This window comes from Muntiacus reevesi, chromosome 10 (assembly GCF_963930625.1).
Source record: "Muntiacus reevesi chromosome 10, mMunRee1.1, whole genome shotgun sequence".
Taxonomy (NCBI): domain Eukaryota; kingdom Metazoa; phylum Chordata; class Mammalia; order Artiodactyla; family Cervidae; genus Muntiacus; species Muntiacus reevesi.
The window spans coordinates 64,963,269-64,984,187 of record NC_089258.1 but is presented as its reverse complement, the minus strand read 5'-3'; the positions used below and the strand labels follow the sequence as shown (position 1 = coordinate 64,984,187).

The 20,919-nt window shown below is 39.2% G+C and overlaps 1 protein-coding gene across 4 annotated transcripts in view; it reads right to left on the bottom strand.

Annotated features, from left to right (window-relative positions):
- Positions 1-20,919, bottom strand: part of DLC1 (DLC1 Rho GTPase activating protein) — a 413,805-nt gene that overhangs the window by 177,791 nt on the left and 215,095 nt on the right. The window contains exon 6 of one of the 4 annotated variants that reach the window (XM_065947634.1): positions 7,743-8,623. The exons of the other annotated variants lie outside the window; for them this stretch is intronic. Within the exon in view, the coding sequence (XP_065803706.1) occupies positions 8,580-8,623 (44 nt within the window). The 3' untranslated portion in view covers positions 7,743-8,579. Of the gene's footprint in view, positions 1-7,742; positions 8,624-20,919 lie in introns of those variants that run through there. 4 annotated transcript variants of the gene reach the window in all.

Here is a 20,919-nt window from a genome sequence, read left to right as displayed (position 1 = left end):
AAGGGAGAAGGGAGAGGAGGGGTGGGCAGGTGGGGCTGTCTTCCATCTTCATGGCTAATTCTCACTCACATTTGTGTTTTATTAACTCATGTGTGTTTCTACATTAGGCTGTTTATGAGACAGAAAGTCCAGCCTTTAGTTGTGGTTGTGGGAAGGAGCTAGGGCTGGAGCGACCATTCTTCAGATCAATCTAGATTCCCTCTAGGAAACAGACACCTGCGTTTTAAAGCGAAATATTAATCAGCTCCTCGTATTTCCCCTCTAACTATGCTTCCACTTACAGCCAGTGGTTTCATCAGATAATTCTAGGTTTTACCCTTAAATAAGGATCAGATGTCCCCTGGTTTTGTGAATCTTTTGGCTCCCGCTAAGCAAACTTCATCATTGTAATTGCACATCAAAAACTCTGCCCAAAAGAATTTAAAAAATAAATAGTGCCAAGCACCATGAAATCAAAATATGGGCCAACTGCTTCTTTTACAAGATACGTTTTTGAGTTTCTAAAATGCCAAGTAAATCTATTTCTCTGCCAATGAGTTTGGCTGATTTTCTGCCTTTCAGTGCGTTAATAATCCTCTCTTTTTTCACTGTTCCCTAAATCCAATCTTACAACTTTCAGTGTTTGGCATGGAGGCTTAATATTGGCATCAGATAGTATCTAAGAGCTAATTTATAACTTTACAAAATTACAAGATGCTGTAAAAGCACTTAGTAAATCACAAGGCATGATGCAAATGCTAATTATTATTGTAATTATTTTTGTACATGAAATCATTTTCAACCCAGGCTGATCCTGAATCTCCAAATTTCTGTAGTGTGCATCCTCTTTCCCATCACCTTTGACAACTGAATTATACAAAGGGTGAGAATTAAATTAGTGTAGTTGTGCTCACGAGTTACAACTAACCCTAGTACTACAGCTTATCAGTAACTCATGTGTCCTAAACTTACTGTTTCCAGAGTGCTCATGCCCTTGAGTCCCTCCAAACTGAGAACATGCTCCTTGGTAGATACCACTTTGCTTTATCACTGGGCTGAGCATAGATTAGGAGTCAGTAGGTACCAACTGCTGAGGCATGTAGACCTCTGTGCCTGTGGGAGACAATCCCAAGGGAATATTCTCCATAACAATCTCAAAAAATTGGACTGCCTAATACCTTGTTCCCTTTTAAAATGAAGTGCCCAAAGTGTGTATGTGTGTGTGTCCTTCAAAGAAGCCTGGGCACTTTGAACCAAGTTCACTCGTCTCCTGGCCAGATGAAACAGAACAGGTCTTCGTGGACACCGTTTGCAGAGGAGCAGCCTGAAGCAACCACAGCACAAGCAGGGAATCACACCCTGTGCCGGGCACGGGGAAGCTGAAGATAAAAGAGGCCCTGGCTCTGTGTTGGGGGAGGGAAAAAAATCCCACTGGCTCACAAATGATTTCAAAAGAGTGTGATTCGGTCTGTGATCGAAGCATGTGCCAAGGAGCACCAAGAAGGAAAAGGTAGCCTGGATTCCTCACTCCTGTTAGGCACAGACTACATCTAAATTTCTCCAACTATGACAGAGTCAGGGACATACAGTCATTTCTAGCACAGATATCAACAACTGATAGTCTGAGTCATGCAAAGAGACTGACTACAAAGGCACAAAGCTCTTCTCTACCCAAACACAAAGGAAGGGGGAGCGAAAGAGGGGAAATAGTATTTACTGAGTACCTATGATGTATCACAGGCTCTCCTAGCATTAGCTTTAGACCCATGTATATAGACCCCTACTGTTATATAGACCACTATCAGCATTACTTTGTCCTCTTTATTGATGAGGAAGCTGAAGCACAGAGAGAAATGTTTTGAGAAAGGTCAGATAGTAATTGGCAGATCCAGGATTCACACCCAGTGCTGTCTGCGTCCAAAACTCATTAGCCTCCTAATCAATTTTAATGGTCAGAAACAAATAACAGTGATGATACTGATTCATTAAAACTATCTAGGCTCAGTTGATGCTAAGTTATGGATCAAAACTCCATAATTTTATCCAAATAAAACTACCACTGGACCCACTGTGTGGAGGAAGAAGCCAGAGTTTTAGATGTTTGAGGTGATGCCACCTATGGAACATCAAGGTCAATCAGTCAAGAGAACCAAGAGCTAGTCAACACATATTGTCTAATGATGGAGTACTCAGCTCAGATCTCCAAAGTGTTCCCAAAGGACCCTCCTTCTTTGTAGCACTCTCTTTCCAGGACAATACTCCTGGTTTTGATACACTGCTTAGAAAAATCTTCTTATGCTAAGTACAGCTTCCATTAGGTAGAATGACCTAAACTATCTGAAAGATTTTTATGTTTTTTTTAAAAGGAAAATTACCAATATAAAGGTTGCTTTTTTCTTTTTTGGCCGCACTGCATGACATACGATATCTTAGTTTATCCCCAGGAATGGAACCTGTGCTCCTTACAGTGAAGTGTGGAGTCCTATCCACTGGACCGCCAGGGAATTCCCATAATGTAACTTTTACTGATAGACTGTTGGAGAGGAGAGACACAGCTAAATGTTTTCAAGCAAGGTGGGCTTTAATTACTGATTTTACCATAGCCCAAAGTAGGGCTGGCAACTTGGTCCCTCATTTCTAAAAACTCATTAAATCCAAATTTCATTGTGAGGTCATTTCAAGTCCTTATGGAGAAACTTGGCCACATACCATGGGTATGGTGCAAAAAAACATTTTAATACACAACCAATTTAAAAGTATATTTTTATTTCTGTTTTCTGTCTGCACTTACTGGCCATCAGAAATACTCAACAACAACAACAACAACAAAATGCCCTTCAGAATTTATTGTTTATAGAATAACTCCTCAAGTTATATTTCTACAAATTTGAGATAATCCAAGTCTCCTGTAATTGTGAGAGGTGAATACAGTATGTGATAATTAGTGTTGGTCTCAGCTTAGCAGATGGGAGGAGTGGGAATAGAGAAGTCATTTGGTGTTTTTCAAGATCCTGCTGGGAATTGTAAGAGCAGTGAAAAATAGTAACATCATGCCCTGATTGCTTTTCAGCTCCTGCTTTTTATGATAAAGGACTAGTTTCAGTCATTGGTGGAGCTGCCCTCTGACCTGAGGAAGCTTTGCAAGCTCATCTAGATCCCTGGAGAGCAGGGATTCTAGTCAGTATACCAAGCTAGAGATTCTGGCTTACATATGCCTCTAATATTTTCCATCTAAGCAAAACATCCCACTCTGGCAATGTATTACATGTTTTATCTAGTTTATAAATGTCATCTTCTTATTGCAAATAAATCTTTTAATTTCACAGTATTTATAGGTCCGTGTGCTTTGATCTAACAGCGGGGACACCTTCTTGTCCGAGCCAGTGTAACATAAATCTGCTTTGGTCTTATGGCTACTCTCATTTGCTGATGCAACTTACTTAAGCCTTTTAGGACTACTCAAAGTTGGCTCAGAAGGAAAAGAATCTTCCTGGAATGCACGAGACGTGGGTTCTATTCCTGGGTTGGGAAGATCCCCTGGAGAAAGGAATGACTACCCTCTCCAGTATTCTCCCCTGGAGAATTCCATGGAGAGAAGAGCCTGGTGGGATATAGTCCATGGGGTCAAAAAGAGCTGGACACAACTGAATGACTAACACTTTCAAAGTTCTGGTAGATTCTTTCAAAATAATGTCAATGATGGGAAATGGAAGGTTTATTAAGAGTCACTGCCATGCATGGACCTAGGTCTTTGGTACAGGAAGGAAATTATTAAAACTGCATTTGGTTAATCCCGGTGAGTGAGAGAGCCCCTGAAATAGGACAGCAGGTTTGGTGAAGGACAGTGTCTGCCCTGGCAAAATAAGTCTGCCTCCAGGGCTGTGATTTCACAAAGGAGCTCTCTTCCATTAGGTAGGTATCCAAAAGCCCATGTCAAGGAGAATTCATAGTCTGAAGCTTCTGTAACTCTGAACAATGTGTAAATGGTTTCTGTTTACTCCAGTGAATAACATCTAGCATGTAGATTACATGGTGCCAAAGACTGCTTTGTTTTGAATTCTGTTTATTTAATATGATCATCTTTACTACATTTACTACGTTTGTACATTTACTATATTTACTACTACATTTGGTGCAAGTGGCAATTTTATTTCTTAATTTGCTTCTATGTTTGGAACACTAAGGGGCTTCCCTAGTGGCTCAGAGGGTAAAGAATCTGCCTGCAATGAGGGAGACCCAAGTTCGATCCCTGGGTTGGGAAGATCACCTGGAGAAGGGAATGGCAATCCACTTCAGTATTCTTGCTTGGAGAATTTCAGGGACAGAGGAGCCTGGCAGGCTATACAGTCCATGGGGTGGCAAAGAGTTCGACAAAATTGAGCTATTAACACTTTGGAACGCTAAGGGTTACACTGAATTTGGTTGAGAATCTCTTTTGTGATAAACTCAAATGTTCTCAAAGGGCTCAAGTCAGGTCATGTAACACTGTTAGGTATCTGTGTATGCTTGATGGACCAGTAGACCATAATGACCATATTCTTGGTGATCTCTGACCTGGAGGCAGACATGACTCTCCTTAGAAGGGAAAGAAAATCTTAGAATTTCTATCTATGTATATAGTTCTTTAAATATTTCTACTTTTGTCAAATGTCTAAAGCACTTAAGCATAGTGATTTATTACTCAATTTACAAATAAATGTATATATTGGGGTTTTATGCTAAAAAAGTTTTACTGATGAGAGTTAATGATCAAAGAAGTTCAGAGACTTTCTCTGCAACTAATGATATATACCAAAATCACACTATCTTTCAGAGTGAAAACTTGTTTGGGGCATAGTGTTGAATAAATATAAAAGAGGAAAGGGTGTAATAGAACAGGAAATGAATATAACAAGAGGGAAAAAGACTTCCTTTTCTTCTTGATTGATGCAACAATTTTTTATTTCCTTTTCAACTATGGAATCTCATGCTTTCTGAAACAAAATTCACCTGGGCTGACAGAAGTCATGCCTGTGAAAAAAGAAACTGCTGTAGACTGAATGTTTGTGTTACCCCAAATTCTGATGGTATTAGGAGGTAGAGCTTTTAGAAGGTGATGGGGTCATGAGAGTGAAGCCCTTATGAATGGGATTAGTGCCGTTAAAAAAGAGACCCCAAAGAGCTCCTCTGCCATTTCTGCCATGTGAGGGTTCAGCAAGAAGATAGTGTCTATGAACCAGGAATTCAGCTCTCAGACACTGAATCAGCCAGCACCGTGATCTTATACTTGCTAACCTCCAGACTGTGAGAAATAAATTTCAGTTGTTTATAAGCCACTCAGTCTATGGTATTCTGTTAAAGCAGCCAAAACAGACTAAGACAGATACAGGCTTCATTTCAGTCCTGCTTCTTGACAGCTTTGTGACTTTGAGACAGCATTTTCACAACTGCTAAAGATGGGATTGACTAGATCACTAATTCTGACCTAGAGGGGAAGATGGAAATGGTGACTATCAGAATCATACAGGATGGAGCCTCTCCTACTGAAGTGAAACAAAAAGGTAAAATAATTCTACTGGGCTTGATGGCCTCATTCCCTTTCTGAAAAATATCTCAACAGAATCTTAACTATTAATAAATTAGTGGACCATTTTTAATCCTTTCCTCAAGCGATTTTCAAGTGGCTTTGAATATATTTCTTTGGAATTGTTCATTTATCTTGTTTTACTCCTGTCTCAATTATTTCTTTCTCATTTTCTGTAGTTGACTTATTTTCTACTGACATTTTTGGCAAAGAGATAATAAAAGATGCTAGAGAATGGAAAGAGAAAGTAATGACGCTCCCAGAATTTTTTAATAAAGTAACTTCAAATTTTCTTACTTCAAAATTTCAAAATTTCTTATGAAATCTTCAAAATTTCTTATGATTTCAGAAAGTTAAAATATTTAAATTTCTATAGAAAAAACATATATGGATACCTCACCAATACTACTACTAAAGAAAATAATGCATATATAATTTATATTTTCCTATAAATATAAATTTTCTTTCTTTCTTATAAAGTAATAGGCTATCTAATGGTAAAATAAATTATAGGTACAATTAAAACTTTAGAAGGAAGTGATCTCCTTTTTTTTTAAATGCTTCCTTTTATTCTTTTAGTTTTCTATCCTTTATTCTTCACAATGTAAAATTCCAGCATTTTATTAATTAAAGGAGTCGAACATTATGACACAGAATTACAGTCATGTAATTTCTCTGATTATTCAGGTTTAAAGTTTATTATGACTACTATGGATTGCTTTTAAATTGTATTTATTTCAATTCATACCATCTATTTTATGGATAATCTTATTGAGATTTAGATCAAAAAGAAATAACTTCTCACCAATTCTGAATTATAAGGCTTCCTTCTGAAAAACAAATAAAATATTAAAACTGTTCATTTTACTTTTATGCATGTCCACTGCCACAAGTCTCAGTAAGGAATGCCAGGTATGATTATCCTTTGGATTGTAACAATTAACAATAATCTCAAATAACATGCTACACTAATAATAAATCAAATGTTATTCTGGATGATAGCTGAATGGTATACTCAAGCATATACACTCAGGAATAATTTCAAAGTCAGACCAAATAGGAATCCAAATATTTGTCTATGTTAATGTAACCTATTGACTACATCCTTCTAATGTTTTATATTGTGACAAGACCCAAAACAGTGCCAATACTAACAGGCTAGGATGTTTTTGTGAAAAAACTCTTTTACAGGTTGACTTAGCTTTTGTCCACGAAGGGATCTTGCTCTTTCTCTTCTCACTCTCTCTCTCTCTCACACACACACACAAACACGAATACAAAACAGTGTTTTTCAGAAAATGTAAAACAGGTAATTCAGGACTGTAATCTCTAAAACGTCAAAAAAACAAATAGATGAGCTATACTATTGCCCCAACTTACTGCCTGGGAGAAGTTTCTGGGTCACAGAGTAGAAATAGGAAAGCCACACACAAGCTGATGGTCTTGAGGTGAAAGAGATGAGTCTGTGGAGACTGAAGCAGGGCAGAAGGAATGGCATAGACAGTGACTTAGGAGATCTGCAGAGGGGTCTCCCCAAACGTTTGACTGAATGCTAATTGGCACAGCTGTAAGGAGGAACTCTCCAAAGCCAGGGAAAGAGGTACTGGAAGTCAGGAGGCAGATAACTTCTTGGAGCTCACAAAGTGAAAAGTAAAAGTCGCTCAGTCGTGTCCAACTCTTTGCAACTGTAGAGCCCATGGAATTCTCCAGGCCAGAATACTGGAGTGGGTAGCGTTTCTCCAGGTGATCTTCCCAACCCAGGGATCAAACCCACGTCTCTCACGCTGCAGGCAAATTCTTTACCAGCTGAGCCACAAGGGAAGCCCCTTTCACTTTTACTGAAGCCTAGGATTAGTTCTGTTCCACCAGCTGGCATGAGAAGTCCTCAGGTAATCTGGGGCATGTGTCAGTAGGGGGACTAAATTAATGTCAGAAAAATGGCTGCTGTTGACCTGCCAGTAGAAGAAAGGAAATAATAAAGATAAGACAGAAATCATGGAAATTGAAAATGGACAAATGATAGAGAAGATCAAATCTATTTTTTTGAAAAAAATCAATAAAAGTGATTAATATCTATTTGGGTTAACTAGAAATAAAAATTAAGTTTAATGAGGTCACAAGATTCAAGGTCAATATAAAATAATCAGTTGTATTTCCATATACTAGCAATGAACAATTATAATGAAAATAAATACCACTTATGATTAAAAAATACAAACTACTTAGAGATAGATTTAACAAATATGTAGACAAAAACATATACATTAAATGCTATAAGAAACTGCTAAGAGAAACTAATGACCTAAATCAGTTCAGTTCAGTTCAGTCACTCAGTCGTGTCCACTTCTTTGCAACCCCATGAACCGCAGCACTCCAGGCCTCCCTGTCCATCACCAACTCCTGGAGTCCACCCAAACCCATGTCCATTGAGTCAGTGATGCTATCCAGCCGTCTCATTCTCTGTCATCCCCTTCTCCTCCTGCCCTCAATCTTTCCCAGCATCAGGGTCTTTTCCAATGAGTCAGCTCTTCACATCAGTATTGGAGTTTCAGCTTCAACATCAGTCATACCAATGAACACCCAGGACTGATCTCCTTTAGGATGGACTGCTTGGATCTCCTTGCAGTCCAATGGACTCTCAAGAGTCTTCTCCAGCACCACAGTTCAGAAGCATCAATCCTTCGGCGCTCAGCTTTCTTTATAGTCCAACTCTCACATCCATACATGACAACTGGAAAAACCATAGCCTTGACTAGACAGACCTTTGATGACAAAGTAATGTCTCTGCTTTTTAATATGCTGTCTAGGTTGGTCATAACTTTCCTTCCAAGGAGCAAGCGTCTTTTAATTTCATGGCTGCAATCACCATCTGCAGTGATTTTGGAGCCCAGAAAATAAAGTCAGCCACGGTTTCCACTGTTTCCCCATCTATCTGCTGTGACGTGATGGGACTGGATGCCATGATCTTAGTTTTCTAAAATTTTGTGCTTTAAGCCAACTTTTTCACTCTCCTCTTTCACTTTCATCAAGAGGCTCTTTAGTTCTTCACTTTCTGCCAAAAGAATGGTGTCATCTGCATATCTGAGGTTATTGATATTGAATAAATAGAGACATATACCATGTTCATGGATTTGAAAACTCAAAATTGTTAGAGTTTTCTCCATAATAATCTCCCCTTAATAATATATAGATTCAACATGGAAAAAATGAAAATTCCATGAGGTTTTTTTTAAAACTTGACAAACTGATTCTAAAATGTATTTGAAAATACAAACGACCAAATGCACCTAAAAGACTTTTAAAAAGGAGTAATTTTAGATGATTTACACTACCTGATTTCAAGATTTACTATAAATCTTCAGTAATCAATTCAAGAAAGGATGTTACTGATTTAAGGATAGACATATAGGCCAATGGAACAAAATAAAAATTCCCAGAATAGGTCCATACTACCCATTCAGTTAATTTTTTATAAAGATGCCAAGGTAAGCCAGTGGGGTGGGATAATTATTTTCAAATGTTGCTGGGGTAACTGGGTAACCATATGGGAAAAATGAATCTCCACGCTTACCTCACACTTTAAGCATTGTCTAAACGGACCATGAACCAGAAACCTAAATGTAAAACTCTAAGACTCATAGGAGAAATTTTGTGACTTTAAGTTAAGCAAAGTTTTCCTGCTGCTGCTGCTGCTAAGTCACGTCAGTCATGTCCAACTCTGTGTGACCCCATAGACAGCGGCCCCCCAGGCTCCTGTCCCTGGGATTCTCCAGGCAAGAATACTGGAGTGGGTTGCCATGTCCTTCTCCAGTGCATGAAAGTGAAAAGTGAAAGCGAAGTCACTCAGTCGTGTCCAACTCTTTGCGACCCCATGGACTGTAGCCTACCAGGCTCCTCCGTCCATGGGATTTCCCAGGCAAGAGTACTGGAGTGGGTTGCCATTGCCTTCTCCAAAAGCTTTCCTAGGTCTTCATAAACATGAATCGTAAAAAAAGGAAAGAGAGAGAGAACAAAATAGAACAAAAACCTCTGTTCTTTTAAAAGGACTGTGAAGAAGAGAAAAAGACAAGTTACTGGCTGGGAAGAAATATTTGTAAAGCATATATCATAAACAACTTGTTTTTGGACTGTATGAAGAATCTTATGATTCAATAACACAAGAGCAAATAACCAGACTTTAACAACGGAACAAAAAATCTTCATTAAAGAAGACATATGAATGACCATTAAGTACAGTAAATGATGACTGGCCTCACTAGGGAAATGAAAATTAAAAGCATACTGAAATACCACTACTTACTAAAATTAAAAAGATGAACCATACCAAGCACTATATTGGAGAGAATGTGAGGCAACTGGAATTCTTACACATTGCTGGTGGGAATGTAGAATGGACAGACAGCTATCCGGAGATGAGCACAGAAATCAAGGAAGCATTTAGAAACATCTAAATCAATCCTGAATATTCATTGAAAGGACTGATGCTGAGGCTGAAGCTCCAATACTATGACCACCTGATTCGAAGAGCCAACTCATTAGAGAAGACCATGATGCTAGGAAAGATTGAAGGCAGGAGGAGAAGGGGACAACAGAGGATAAGGTGGTTGGATGGCATCACCAACTCAATGGACATGAATTTGAGCAAGCTCTGGGAGATGGTGAAAGACAAGGAAGCCTGGTGTGTTACAGTCCATGGGGTTGGGGTTGCAAAGAGTTGGACATGACTGAGCAACTGAATAACAACAAAAAAAATAGTGTTAGGTGGGCTTCTCAGGTGTCTCAGTGGTAAAGAATCTGCCTGCCAAGCAGGAGATGTGGGTTCAGTCTCTAGGTCGGGAAGATCCCATGGAGAAGGAAATGGCAGCCCACTCCAGTATTCTTGCCTGAGAAATCCCATGGACAGAGGAGCCTGGTGGGCTACGGTCTATGGGGTCGTCAAAGAGTCAGATACAAGTTAGCAACTAAACAGCACAGCGTGGTATAATAGTTTGACAGAGTAATTCTATACCTGTTGAATCTAATGATAACATACTTTGCCTTCTATTTTTTTTTTTGTTTTCCCCCAATTTTATTTTTCCAGTGCTTTTTCATTTTAAAATGGTATATGTCCACAAGAGATTAAAAAAACTGGTCACCATAAATAGTTTGGGAAACCCTGCTCTAAATGCATGTATAATATACCTAGAGAAAATAACTGCTTGAGTATTTCAAGGGGTGGTAATTTAGCTTCCTTGTATCTACATGGAGAGGGGTTCCCTGGTGGCTCAATGGTAAAGAATCTGTGTGCCGATGCAGGAGGCGTAAGACACTTGGGTTCGATTCCTGGGTCAGGAGGATTTCCTGGAGAAAGAAATGGCAACCCACTCCAGTACTCTTGCCTGGGAAATCCCAAGGACAGAAGAGCCTAGTTGGCTACCAGTCAGGGGGTGCAAAAGAGTGGGACACAACTTAGCAATTAAACATTAGACAACAACAACAACAATCTACATGGAGAAAAAAGGTAACACTGTTTCGTAAGTGTTTGATTAGCCTCTAATTTAAATAACTTTCATTATTTGCACATTTCTTGCTATTTGTTATCTACAAATAAAGTAACATAGGCAGCAATAATATCTGAAGTTGGAAACTGAAAAAAAAATGAAAGGACATAGAAGTATTTTTTTGCCTTTGGAATTTCATGCACAATAAGAGGGTCATTTCTGCCACCAAGACTATAGATCATACAAGCACATCCAAACTTGAAATATTAAAAAAAAAAAAAAAAAAAAGGATGGATTGTGGCAGGAAAAAAACCAGGTAATTTTGTCATTTAAGTGTAAAATATAATTGTTTTAAAATAAGCCTCCTTTTATCTAGCTAGTTTTTAAGAAATGGTTATTAGCATTTTGTAGGATGATTTGCTCTAAAATCTTTGTTATTGTTGTTTAGTCACTCAATCGTGTCTGACTCTTTGCAACCCCATGGACTGTAACCCACCAGGCTCCTCTGTCCATGAGATTTCCCAGGCAAGAATATTGGAGTGGAGTGCCATTTCCTTCTCCAGGGGATCTTCTCAACCCAGGAATTGAACCTGCATCTCTTGCGTTGGCAGGAAGATTCTTTACCGCTGAGCCCCCAGGGAAGCCCCTGAAATCTTTAGAAACAGCTATTTTCTTTATTGTAAAGACACTATAAAGAAAGCTGAGCACTGAAGAATTGATGCATTTGAACTGTGGTGTTGGAGAAGACTCTTGAGAGTCCCTTGGACTGCAAAGAGATCCAATCAGTCAATCCTAAAGGAAATCAGTGGTGAATAATCATTGGAAGGACTGATGCTAAACCTGAAACTCCAATACTTTGGCCACCTGATGAGAAGAACCAACTAATTGTAAAAGACCCTGATGTTGGGAAAGATTGAAGGTGGGAGGAGAAGGGGACGACAGAGGATGAGATGATTGGATGGCATCACGGACGTGATGGACATGAGTTTGAGTAGGCTCTTGGAGTTGGTGATGGACAGGGAAGGCTGGCATGCTGCAGTCCATAGGGTTGCAAAGAGTTGGACATGACTGAGCTACTGAACTGAACTGACTTTCTTTAGTTCCCTAAATTCGTCTGTTACCTCTTTTTTATCTTAATGGTATCACTTATTACTTATTATCATGAGCATGGTTGAATTATAATAAAGCAGAACTCAAGTTTTAAATGTGTATCACCAAAACAAAAACATAACCCAAAATCTTCTGACTTTTCTCTAAACTCATCACTAAATTCCTTGTGATTAAAAGTATTAAAAGTCCTTGATCAGTGTTGACTATCGTAATCTAATGGGGTTTTGGTATTGTAGTGCATCATTACAAAAAAAAAAGTTTCTGCCTCCTTTTTGCAAACTACTTAATAAAGAGTTAAGAATGAGGATGTTTAGATTTTTGCAGCTGGGGTAATACCACTGATTAACTTGAAAAGATTTACTATTCTTAGTGAAAATTAAAATCACTCTCTGAGGCCTGCTGGAGTCTGGACTCATCCCATTTTTTCCTATCTTCTTTCCTTCCAAACACAAACTCTGTTCTCCAGCTGGCCGGGCCACACCATTGCATCACCGTGCCTTGTGTGTTCCCATGAAGCCTAACTTTGCCAACACCACTTTCCTTGCCTAGAAATGTGTCAGATCTTCCATTCCAGTTTTCACAGCTTTCTGTTTCCCCAGATTTTCTCTGGATCGGTCCAGCCCAGGTGTCCTCTCTCAGATAAAAGTCTAGAGTCTCTTGACTATCTCACCACTTAGTCATTGCTACGTATCTTGCCCAGCAGGCTGGAGGCATTCTCAAGGGATGTGTCCTCAAGGTCTGGAACAAGGAAACTCTGTGCTGCCTCAACAGAAGAGGCAGGAAAAGAAGCATGTACGGACACCCCTTGTTCACAGACCTCCCCTCCGACCCCGATCTCTGGTGCTGAGTTTTACAGCGGGGGGAGGAGAGAGAAAGAGGGTAAGGATGGGCTGACATTTGGCTGGACTTGGATTAACCTGGAATAGGGATAATAGGTTCCATTGAGGGAAAGCTAAAGACTGTGGACTTACTAAAGAGCTATACTACTTACATAGCTGTCAGCAATATATGGCAGTGATTTTTCAGTGTCACTTGGGCTGTTTCTAGGATTCCATAAATTATGTATAAACTACTTATATCATCCCTTCATTTCCCTCTCTGACCATGACCCCTGAGATTTATTCCTTTTCCCCAAGTCATCGAGTCTGTCTGCCATCAACTGTCCAGAATCACCACTGCACAGGTTACTTCTTCATCTCCAAACACCCTCCATCTCACAGAGGGTGGAGTTTCTGTCATGTGGTACTTGATAATCCTTGCTGGGCCATTCCAAGATGAAGATTAGCCCTAGGAGAGGATGAGGCGGCTGTGGAGAAATTTATATCTAAAACAAGAACCTGGTCCAGATAAACATCTTATTGAATGTGAGGGGCTTCCCCAGTGGCTCAGCAGGTAAAGAAACTGCCTGCAATAAAGGAGACACAGGAGACACGGGTTCAATCCCTAGGTTGGAAAGATCCCCTAGGGGACGGCATGGCAACCCACTCCAGCATTCTTGCTGGGAAAATCCTACAGACAGAGGAGCCTGGCGGGCTACAGTCCAGGGGCTGCAGAGTGGGACACGACTGAGTGACTGAGCACGCTGAAGTGAGTGGTGGGACAACCAGGGCCTCCAGTCTTCACTGCAGACTCTCTGTTCTTTTTTCCTCCTCCTGTCATGTCTGCATCTGGAGTTATTTCCACTGCTTTAAAATGCTGTTATTTTAATTTGATTAGGCAGTGAGTATGCTGGATAATATGTGAAACTATAGGACACAATAGCACACCTCTGATAACTTTGCTTGTTTCAACCAAATTTTCATATGTATCATTTCTCTCACCTTGACCATAAGCTCTCCGAGGCTAGTGTTTTAAATAGTTTTATAACCACAGCACACTATTTGGTAAAAGTAGATATTCAGAAATATTTCTGGCTTTATTTATGATAAAATATGACCTTTCTCGAGTCTTTCAGTGTCAGGATAATTTTCCTTAAGCCTTAGGCTTTTGCTATGCTGTACAAACTTTGAACTATGTAATGAAATTCATGTGCATGTGGAAGAATAAATGTGAAACTTTCATTGACATTAAGCAATGATCCTCAAACTTTAGTACGGATAAGAATTCCCTGGAGAGTGTGTAACATTTAAGATTCTTCGGTCTAAGATATTCTGATTAAGGAAGCATGAAGGAATATAGGAACCTGGGTTTTAAAACAAATATTCTAGAAAATTCCAGATGTAAAAGCTGGATTTAGAAAAGGCAGAGGAACCAGAGATCAAATTGCCAACATCCACTGGATCATAGTAAAGGCAAGAGAAATCCAGAAAAAAACATCTATTTATGCTTCACTGACTATGCTAAAGACTTTGACTGTGTGAATCACAACAAATTGTGGAAAATTCTTAAAGAGATGGAAACACCAGACCACCTTACCTGCCTCCTGAGAAATCTGTATGCAGGTCAAGAAGCAACAGTTATTACTGGACATGGAACAACAGACTGGTTCCAAATTGGGAAAGGAGTACATCAAGGCTGTATACTGTCACCCTGCTTATTTAACTTTTAGGCAGAGTATATCATGCGAAATGCCAGGCTGGATGAAGCACAAACTGGAATCAAGATTGCCGGGAGAAATATCAATAACCTCAGATATGCAGATAACACCACCCTTATGGCAGAAAGCAAAGAGGAGCTAAACAGCCTTTTGATGAAGGTGAAAGAGGACAGTGAAAAAGGCAGGCGTAAAAGTCAACACTCAAACAGTGAAGGTCATGGCACCTTCATGGCAAATAGACGGGGTAACAATTGAAACAGTGACAGACTTTATTTTCTTGGGCTCCAAAATCACTGTGGATGGTGACATGAAATTAAAAGATGCTTGTTCCTTGGAAGAAAACCTATAACAAACCTAGACAGCGTACTGAGAAGCAGAAACATTACTTTGCTGACAAAGGTCCATCTAATCAAAGCTATGGTTTTTCCAGTAGTCAGCTATGGATGTGAGAGTTGGACCATAAAGAAGGCTGAGTGCTGAAAAATTGATGTTTTTGAACTGTGGTGCTGGAGAAGACTTTTTAGAGTCCCTTGGAAGGAGATCAAACCAGTCAATCCTAAAGGAAATTAACCCTGCATATTCATTGGAAGGATGAATGAAATCAGTCTGAATTCAGACTGATGCTGAAGCTTAAGCTTCAGTAGTCTGGCAACCTGATGGGAAGAGCTGACTCATTGGAAAAGACCCTGATACTGGGAAAGATTGAAGGCAGGAGGAGAAGGGGATGGCAGAGGATGAGATGGTTGTATGACATCACCAGCTTGACAGACATGAGTCTGAGCAAGCTCCAGCAGTTTGTGATGGACAGGTAAGCCTGGAGTGCTGGAGTCCATGTGGTCGCAAAGAGCTGGACACAACTGAGCAACTGAACAACAACAATTCTAGAAAATGTTGAAGCGTACTTCAACATCTTGCATTAAGAGAGTATGCTTTTATTTTCAATTAAAAATGCCATTTTTCTTTCAAGCAGAAGATTATTAAATCTTCTTTATGTGCAAGGCATTCAAAGATAAATTAGACATTGATTTGATTATATAACATGAAAAAATAAGCCTTAAAAATCATAACAAAAGGCATAAAAATATAAACACTGTATGAGAACTGTAAATATAAGATTGAGAGATCTGGTAAAAAGGGCTGCTTTCAGAGTAGTGGAGAGCTTAGAAGCTTTCAAAGAGGAGGTGTATAAAGTAATTTGGAGATAGCATGAAAGGAAATTTTAGGAAAAGGTAACAGGAGCAGTGAAGACTCTGAAGTAGAAAGAGCAGGATGTGGAGAGTACACGCATTCCTGTGATGGAGTCTCAGGGGCGGTTGGAAATGAGGTGGGCAGTTTGACTCACTGGGGCTGGACATTATGTAGACACATCTTTATTTGGATGAGACTTCTAAGAGAAAGTGTAAAGACAGACAAGAAAAGAAAATCCAAACATTAGTGCCAAGTAACTCATTTAACATTTAGGAGGGGGCTCAGTGAGACAAAGATTCAATCATAAATATTATTTGTTAATTACATTAAATAAGATATTAATAAGTCCTATGATATGAATGATGTAACTTTATTTCTATGTGCTCTATGATATTAACATCTATGATTTGAGGCAAACAAAGTTAAGACTTGCAAATTGGAAGATTAACACCAATATTCAGTCTAGTAAAATAAAAATCAAAGCACTGTCTATCTAATGCATTTCTAAAATATAATTCCATATAATTGACTAGGTACTTTATATATATACATATACATATATTTTTTACCATCTATATAACTTATGTAGGCACTTAAATATAAACCAGGCTCAATTCTAGAGAATCACAAAAATGTTATAAAGTATTCCTTTGCTCTCCTTCCTCTTAAAAACAGAACAAAACAAAAATCTGAAACCCCTAAGGGTTAAATAACTTCACTAAAGCAAACAGAAAGGAGATAAGCTGAAGTCATGGGAAATGGTAGAGAAAGAGCAAGAGGCTGGAAACCTACCACAGATGGAGCAAAGATTTTCCAGATGTGGAATTCTTCCTATGGATCTGTGCTGTCGGCCTGGCTCACTTAAGTTCTACCAGGAAAGAAAATGCAACCATGGCTTCCTTCTATCTGCAATCTAACTAAACCTCTTTTGCTGAAATTTTATATTTTGTTTCCTCTAGGAAAAAGTCTTGCTATCTGTGATCTGCAGTTAGTTTTTAAAAACTGGCTTCCATTCCAGATGGGAGTGCTTTTGAAACACCCGAAATTATTTGTCTGTGTGTCAGAATAGCTCTATTGCGAAAGTCATTTCTGACATTTCTTTGTCACAGTGCTTGTGTCCACATCACAGAGGGCCAGGGAGCTGCTTGCATATGAGGATGGTGGGGTCACTGCTCTGTTTATGTTCTGCTGTCAGGGACCATCTGGGAGCACGGCTCCTGATTAGCTGCAGAGTGATGAGTGCCATCTCAGAGTCAGGGTCACATGTTAGAGCAAGATAACTTGTTTCTTTTTAGGTCCCCAAATTTGGTACTCGAAAATATTACCAAACAATGAAAGTTTCATGCTGTAATAAATAAGCTGGTGTTCTGATTTACCAAAAATCACAAATTTAGAAAACCCTTATATCCCCCACCTGGCTGAGCTGGGTCTTACAGAGATGAACGTTACTGTTTTCATGACTGCAGCTAGAATTCAATCATTGGTGGTCTCAGAGGGGGAAAAAAAATCATAGAAATGCCTCCATATCCCATAAACATAGGTGACTTTTTAAGATTAAAAAAATACTAAGTCATAAAATATAGGTAAGTTTAATAGATTTCAGATTTTTTTTCCTTTTAAAGACATTTTATTTTAAAAAATGTATCAACTGTCTCCCTGATTATTTATTTGTATGCTTCCCTCTTTTGGTTTTACACTGTTAACTCTTATTATTTAGTATCTGACATATGTTAATCATATTCAGTGGAATAAGGAAATGTGAATATAGACTATAAAAATATGAAATTGTTGAGGGCAACAGCACTTGACTCAAACGAATTACAATGCAAATTAAAAACTGAATGGCATGGTCAGGATGATGTTAAGTGATTTTAAAAGGACATGATTTCTTTGGTAAAGGGGAAAAAGACAATCAACCCATGAATCTCATAAATACCAGATATGATGGTTGAACGTGACTGAAAATGGAGAAACACTTTCTATGGGCTAAAAGGTGATTATGAAGTAGTGATAGCGTTCTGTAGCCTAAAATGGCAGTATAACTGAAAAACCATAGTTTTATTGAACATTCACTACATATGCAGTTCTTGCTAGATGTTTTAGAGTAAAATAAATCATAAACAGGAGACCAAAATATTTCATGGTTCTTCATGGTTACTGCATATTACATATTTTGAACAAGTATATGTTCATATTATACATATATATGAAGAAGAAAACAGTATTATAAGACAGGTAAAATAGATAATTGACTATTTTTGATACTAGTTATATTCAGTAGGGATTTGGAGAAGGATGTCTAATCATCTGAATGCAAAGAACTCATTCATGTTGGTGATGCTGTTTAGTTGCTAAGTCGTGTCCAACTCTTTGTGACCCCATGAACTGCAGCACGCCAGGCTTCCCTGTCCTTCACTGTCTCCTGGAGCTTGCTCACACTCATGTCCATTGAGCCAGTGATGTCATCCAACCATCTCATCCTCTGTTGTCCCCTTTTCCTGCCTTCAATCTATCCCAGCATCAAGGTCTTTTCCAATGAATCAGTGCTTCACATCAGGTGGCCAAAGTATTGGAGCTTCAGCTTCAGCATCAGTCCTTCCAATGAATATTCAGAGTTGATTTCCTTTAGGATTGACTGGTTTGATCTCCTTGCTGTCCAACTAAAAGCCTGAGATGTGAGGACACAGAGATACCCTGCAGACGAGGGGTGGGGCCCTCCTGAGAGTTGGGACTGATAGAAGCAGTTTCCTTTTCCATCTCATTCTGTAGTTTGCATCATCTCTACTCTTCTTTTTTGGGTCAGTTACCCCTTTACCCTGCTCCTCTCTGCAGAATCATGTTTCCTCTGTGACTCCACCTAACAGTGGAGTCCAAAACACCTGTTACAGGTTGACTGAGTTTCTCTGGCTCATAATATGAAGAAGGAGAGAGAAGGAAGAGAAGGAGGAGAAGTGAAAGAGAGAGAGAAACAGATTGTCCGCTGTTCACTCAATGTATTCTCTGGCCTTGAGTCATGTGTGTCTCTCACCCCAGCTGCCTGCCCCCAGTCCAATGGACTCTGGCCATGGGTTAGGATGGGGGGAGGGAGGTCACAGTGTACATAGGCTGCCACTTCTCAGGGAAGAAGATGAGCAGTGACATCTGTCTGATTCAAAGGAAGAGCTTGCCCAACAACAGAGTAACTGAGGTTTTGGGCAAAAAATAGCACTCAGGCAAATCCTTAAGGAAGTGTGTGATTTGGAGAGAAAAACAATAGAAGAGTGTTTCGGGAACAGTAAACTTCAGGATCAAAGGCATAAGGAGAGAAATAAGTGGACCACATAAATTACATGAACTATTAGATTTTTACCAATTTCGGTCATACTTTTATTAGAAGACTCAGGGGTGGGAGACGTGGTGCTGTTAGGTGGGACAAGGTGGAGAGAGCATCAGCTTTGGAGCAGGAGAGAGTCAAGTTCTGTGAGCTTAGGGTGCGCTAAAGATGATGTCAAGGAAGCGTCTCTTCTCAGAGACCACGAGGTAGGTGCACAATAAATAACAGCTGTGGATAACACACGTAGTAATAGTATCTTTCTTTTGAAAACATGAAGAAATTCTGAAGGAGAGAAAGGAAGTAATCACAATCAATGACTAAGAGAAGAGAGTCACTTTTGCCTAAAGAAGAAGGGATAAAAGTTTACAAATGTGCTGTGTGCAATATATTTTATGATCAATGAGTTGAAACATTTTTACACTAAAAGTGTGTTAAATAAGCTCCTTTAAATGTGGTATATTCAAGCAATGCAGTGTTAACTTAGTACTAGTACTTAGTACAAGAAACAAGCTATTATATTATGAAAAGACATGGAGGAACCTTACATGCATAGTTGTAAGTGAAAGAAGCCAATGTGAAAAGCCTACATGTTTTACCACTGAAGCATCACATAGAATAGCTTCCCTGTCTTAAAAATCCTCTGTGCTCCCATCAGTTCATACCTCCCTTTCCCCAACTCCTGACAATTCCTGATCTTTTTACTATGTCTGTAGTGTACTTTAAAAGAACGTTATATAATTTGAACTGTACTTTCCACTCAGTTTTCCTGTGAACTGAAAATTTCTCTAAAAAAATAAAGTCTATCAATTCAGTAACCCCCTCTTAGGTGCACAGCACAGTGCAAAGTGTTTTTGAAAGAATTCTTACAAAACTGTTGGGAGGCAGAACACTCAATGGACAATGGCAATCCACATATGATTAAGAATGAAAATGACCGTAACAGACTATATATGCTGTATCATTTCAAAAAGCAGGAAATTAATATGAGCAGGAGTTGTCACAGAAGACTACAGTGAAGGTCGGACCCAAATGGGACCTTGGGGGATGGGGCAGTTAAATTTCTGGAAGGGAAACAGGAGGAACAAAGGTCAACTTATATAGAAGCAAATTCAGGAGAAAAGCATGGTTACAGGGGAAGGTGCAAGTTAGGGGGGGACGGGAGATAAGGCGGGAAAGGAAGGCTAAGGTCTGATTAAGGAAAAATTTGTTCATCAGCCTGAGTGAGGAACCTTGGCATTTAACCACTGCCTGCAGCATAGTGGTTAAGAACAAGCACTCTAGCCTGTGTTGCTTGCTTTGAGTCTTGCCTCAGCAGTGGTGTGACTTTGGTTATTTTAGGAAACCTCTCTGAGTCTCAGCTTCCTCATCTCCCTAATGTGGAAAACACGTCTACGTTATATGATTGCTAGAGGATTAAATTAAGTCATATCAATAAAGTGCTTAGGAAAGTGCAGGCACAGAATAAATGTTTGATATTATTATCCATTCAACCAGTCATTCGACAGACATTAAGTCAAAAACCTCCTAAGAGGCTGGTGCTATACAGGTGCAGGGAAAATGTCTGCCTTTCAGGCAATCACAACACAGCAGGGAAAACACTGGATAAATACACAGAAGACCAGAGACTTAAAAAGGGTAGACACAGAAGTGATGAAGTGTACCATGTTGTTCTCCATTTATCTATTTCCTCAAATCCATAGAAAGAACAGATTTAACATTTATTTTAAGAAGAAGTTTATCACCAGGATTA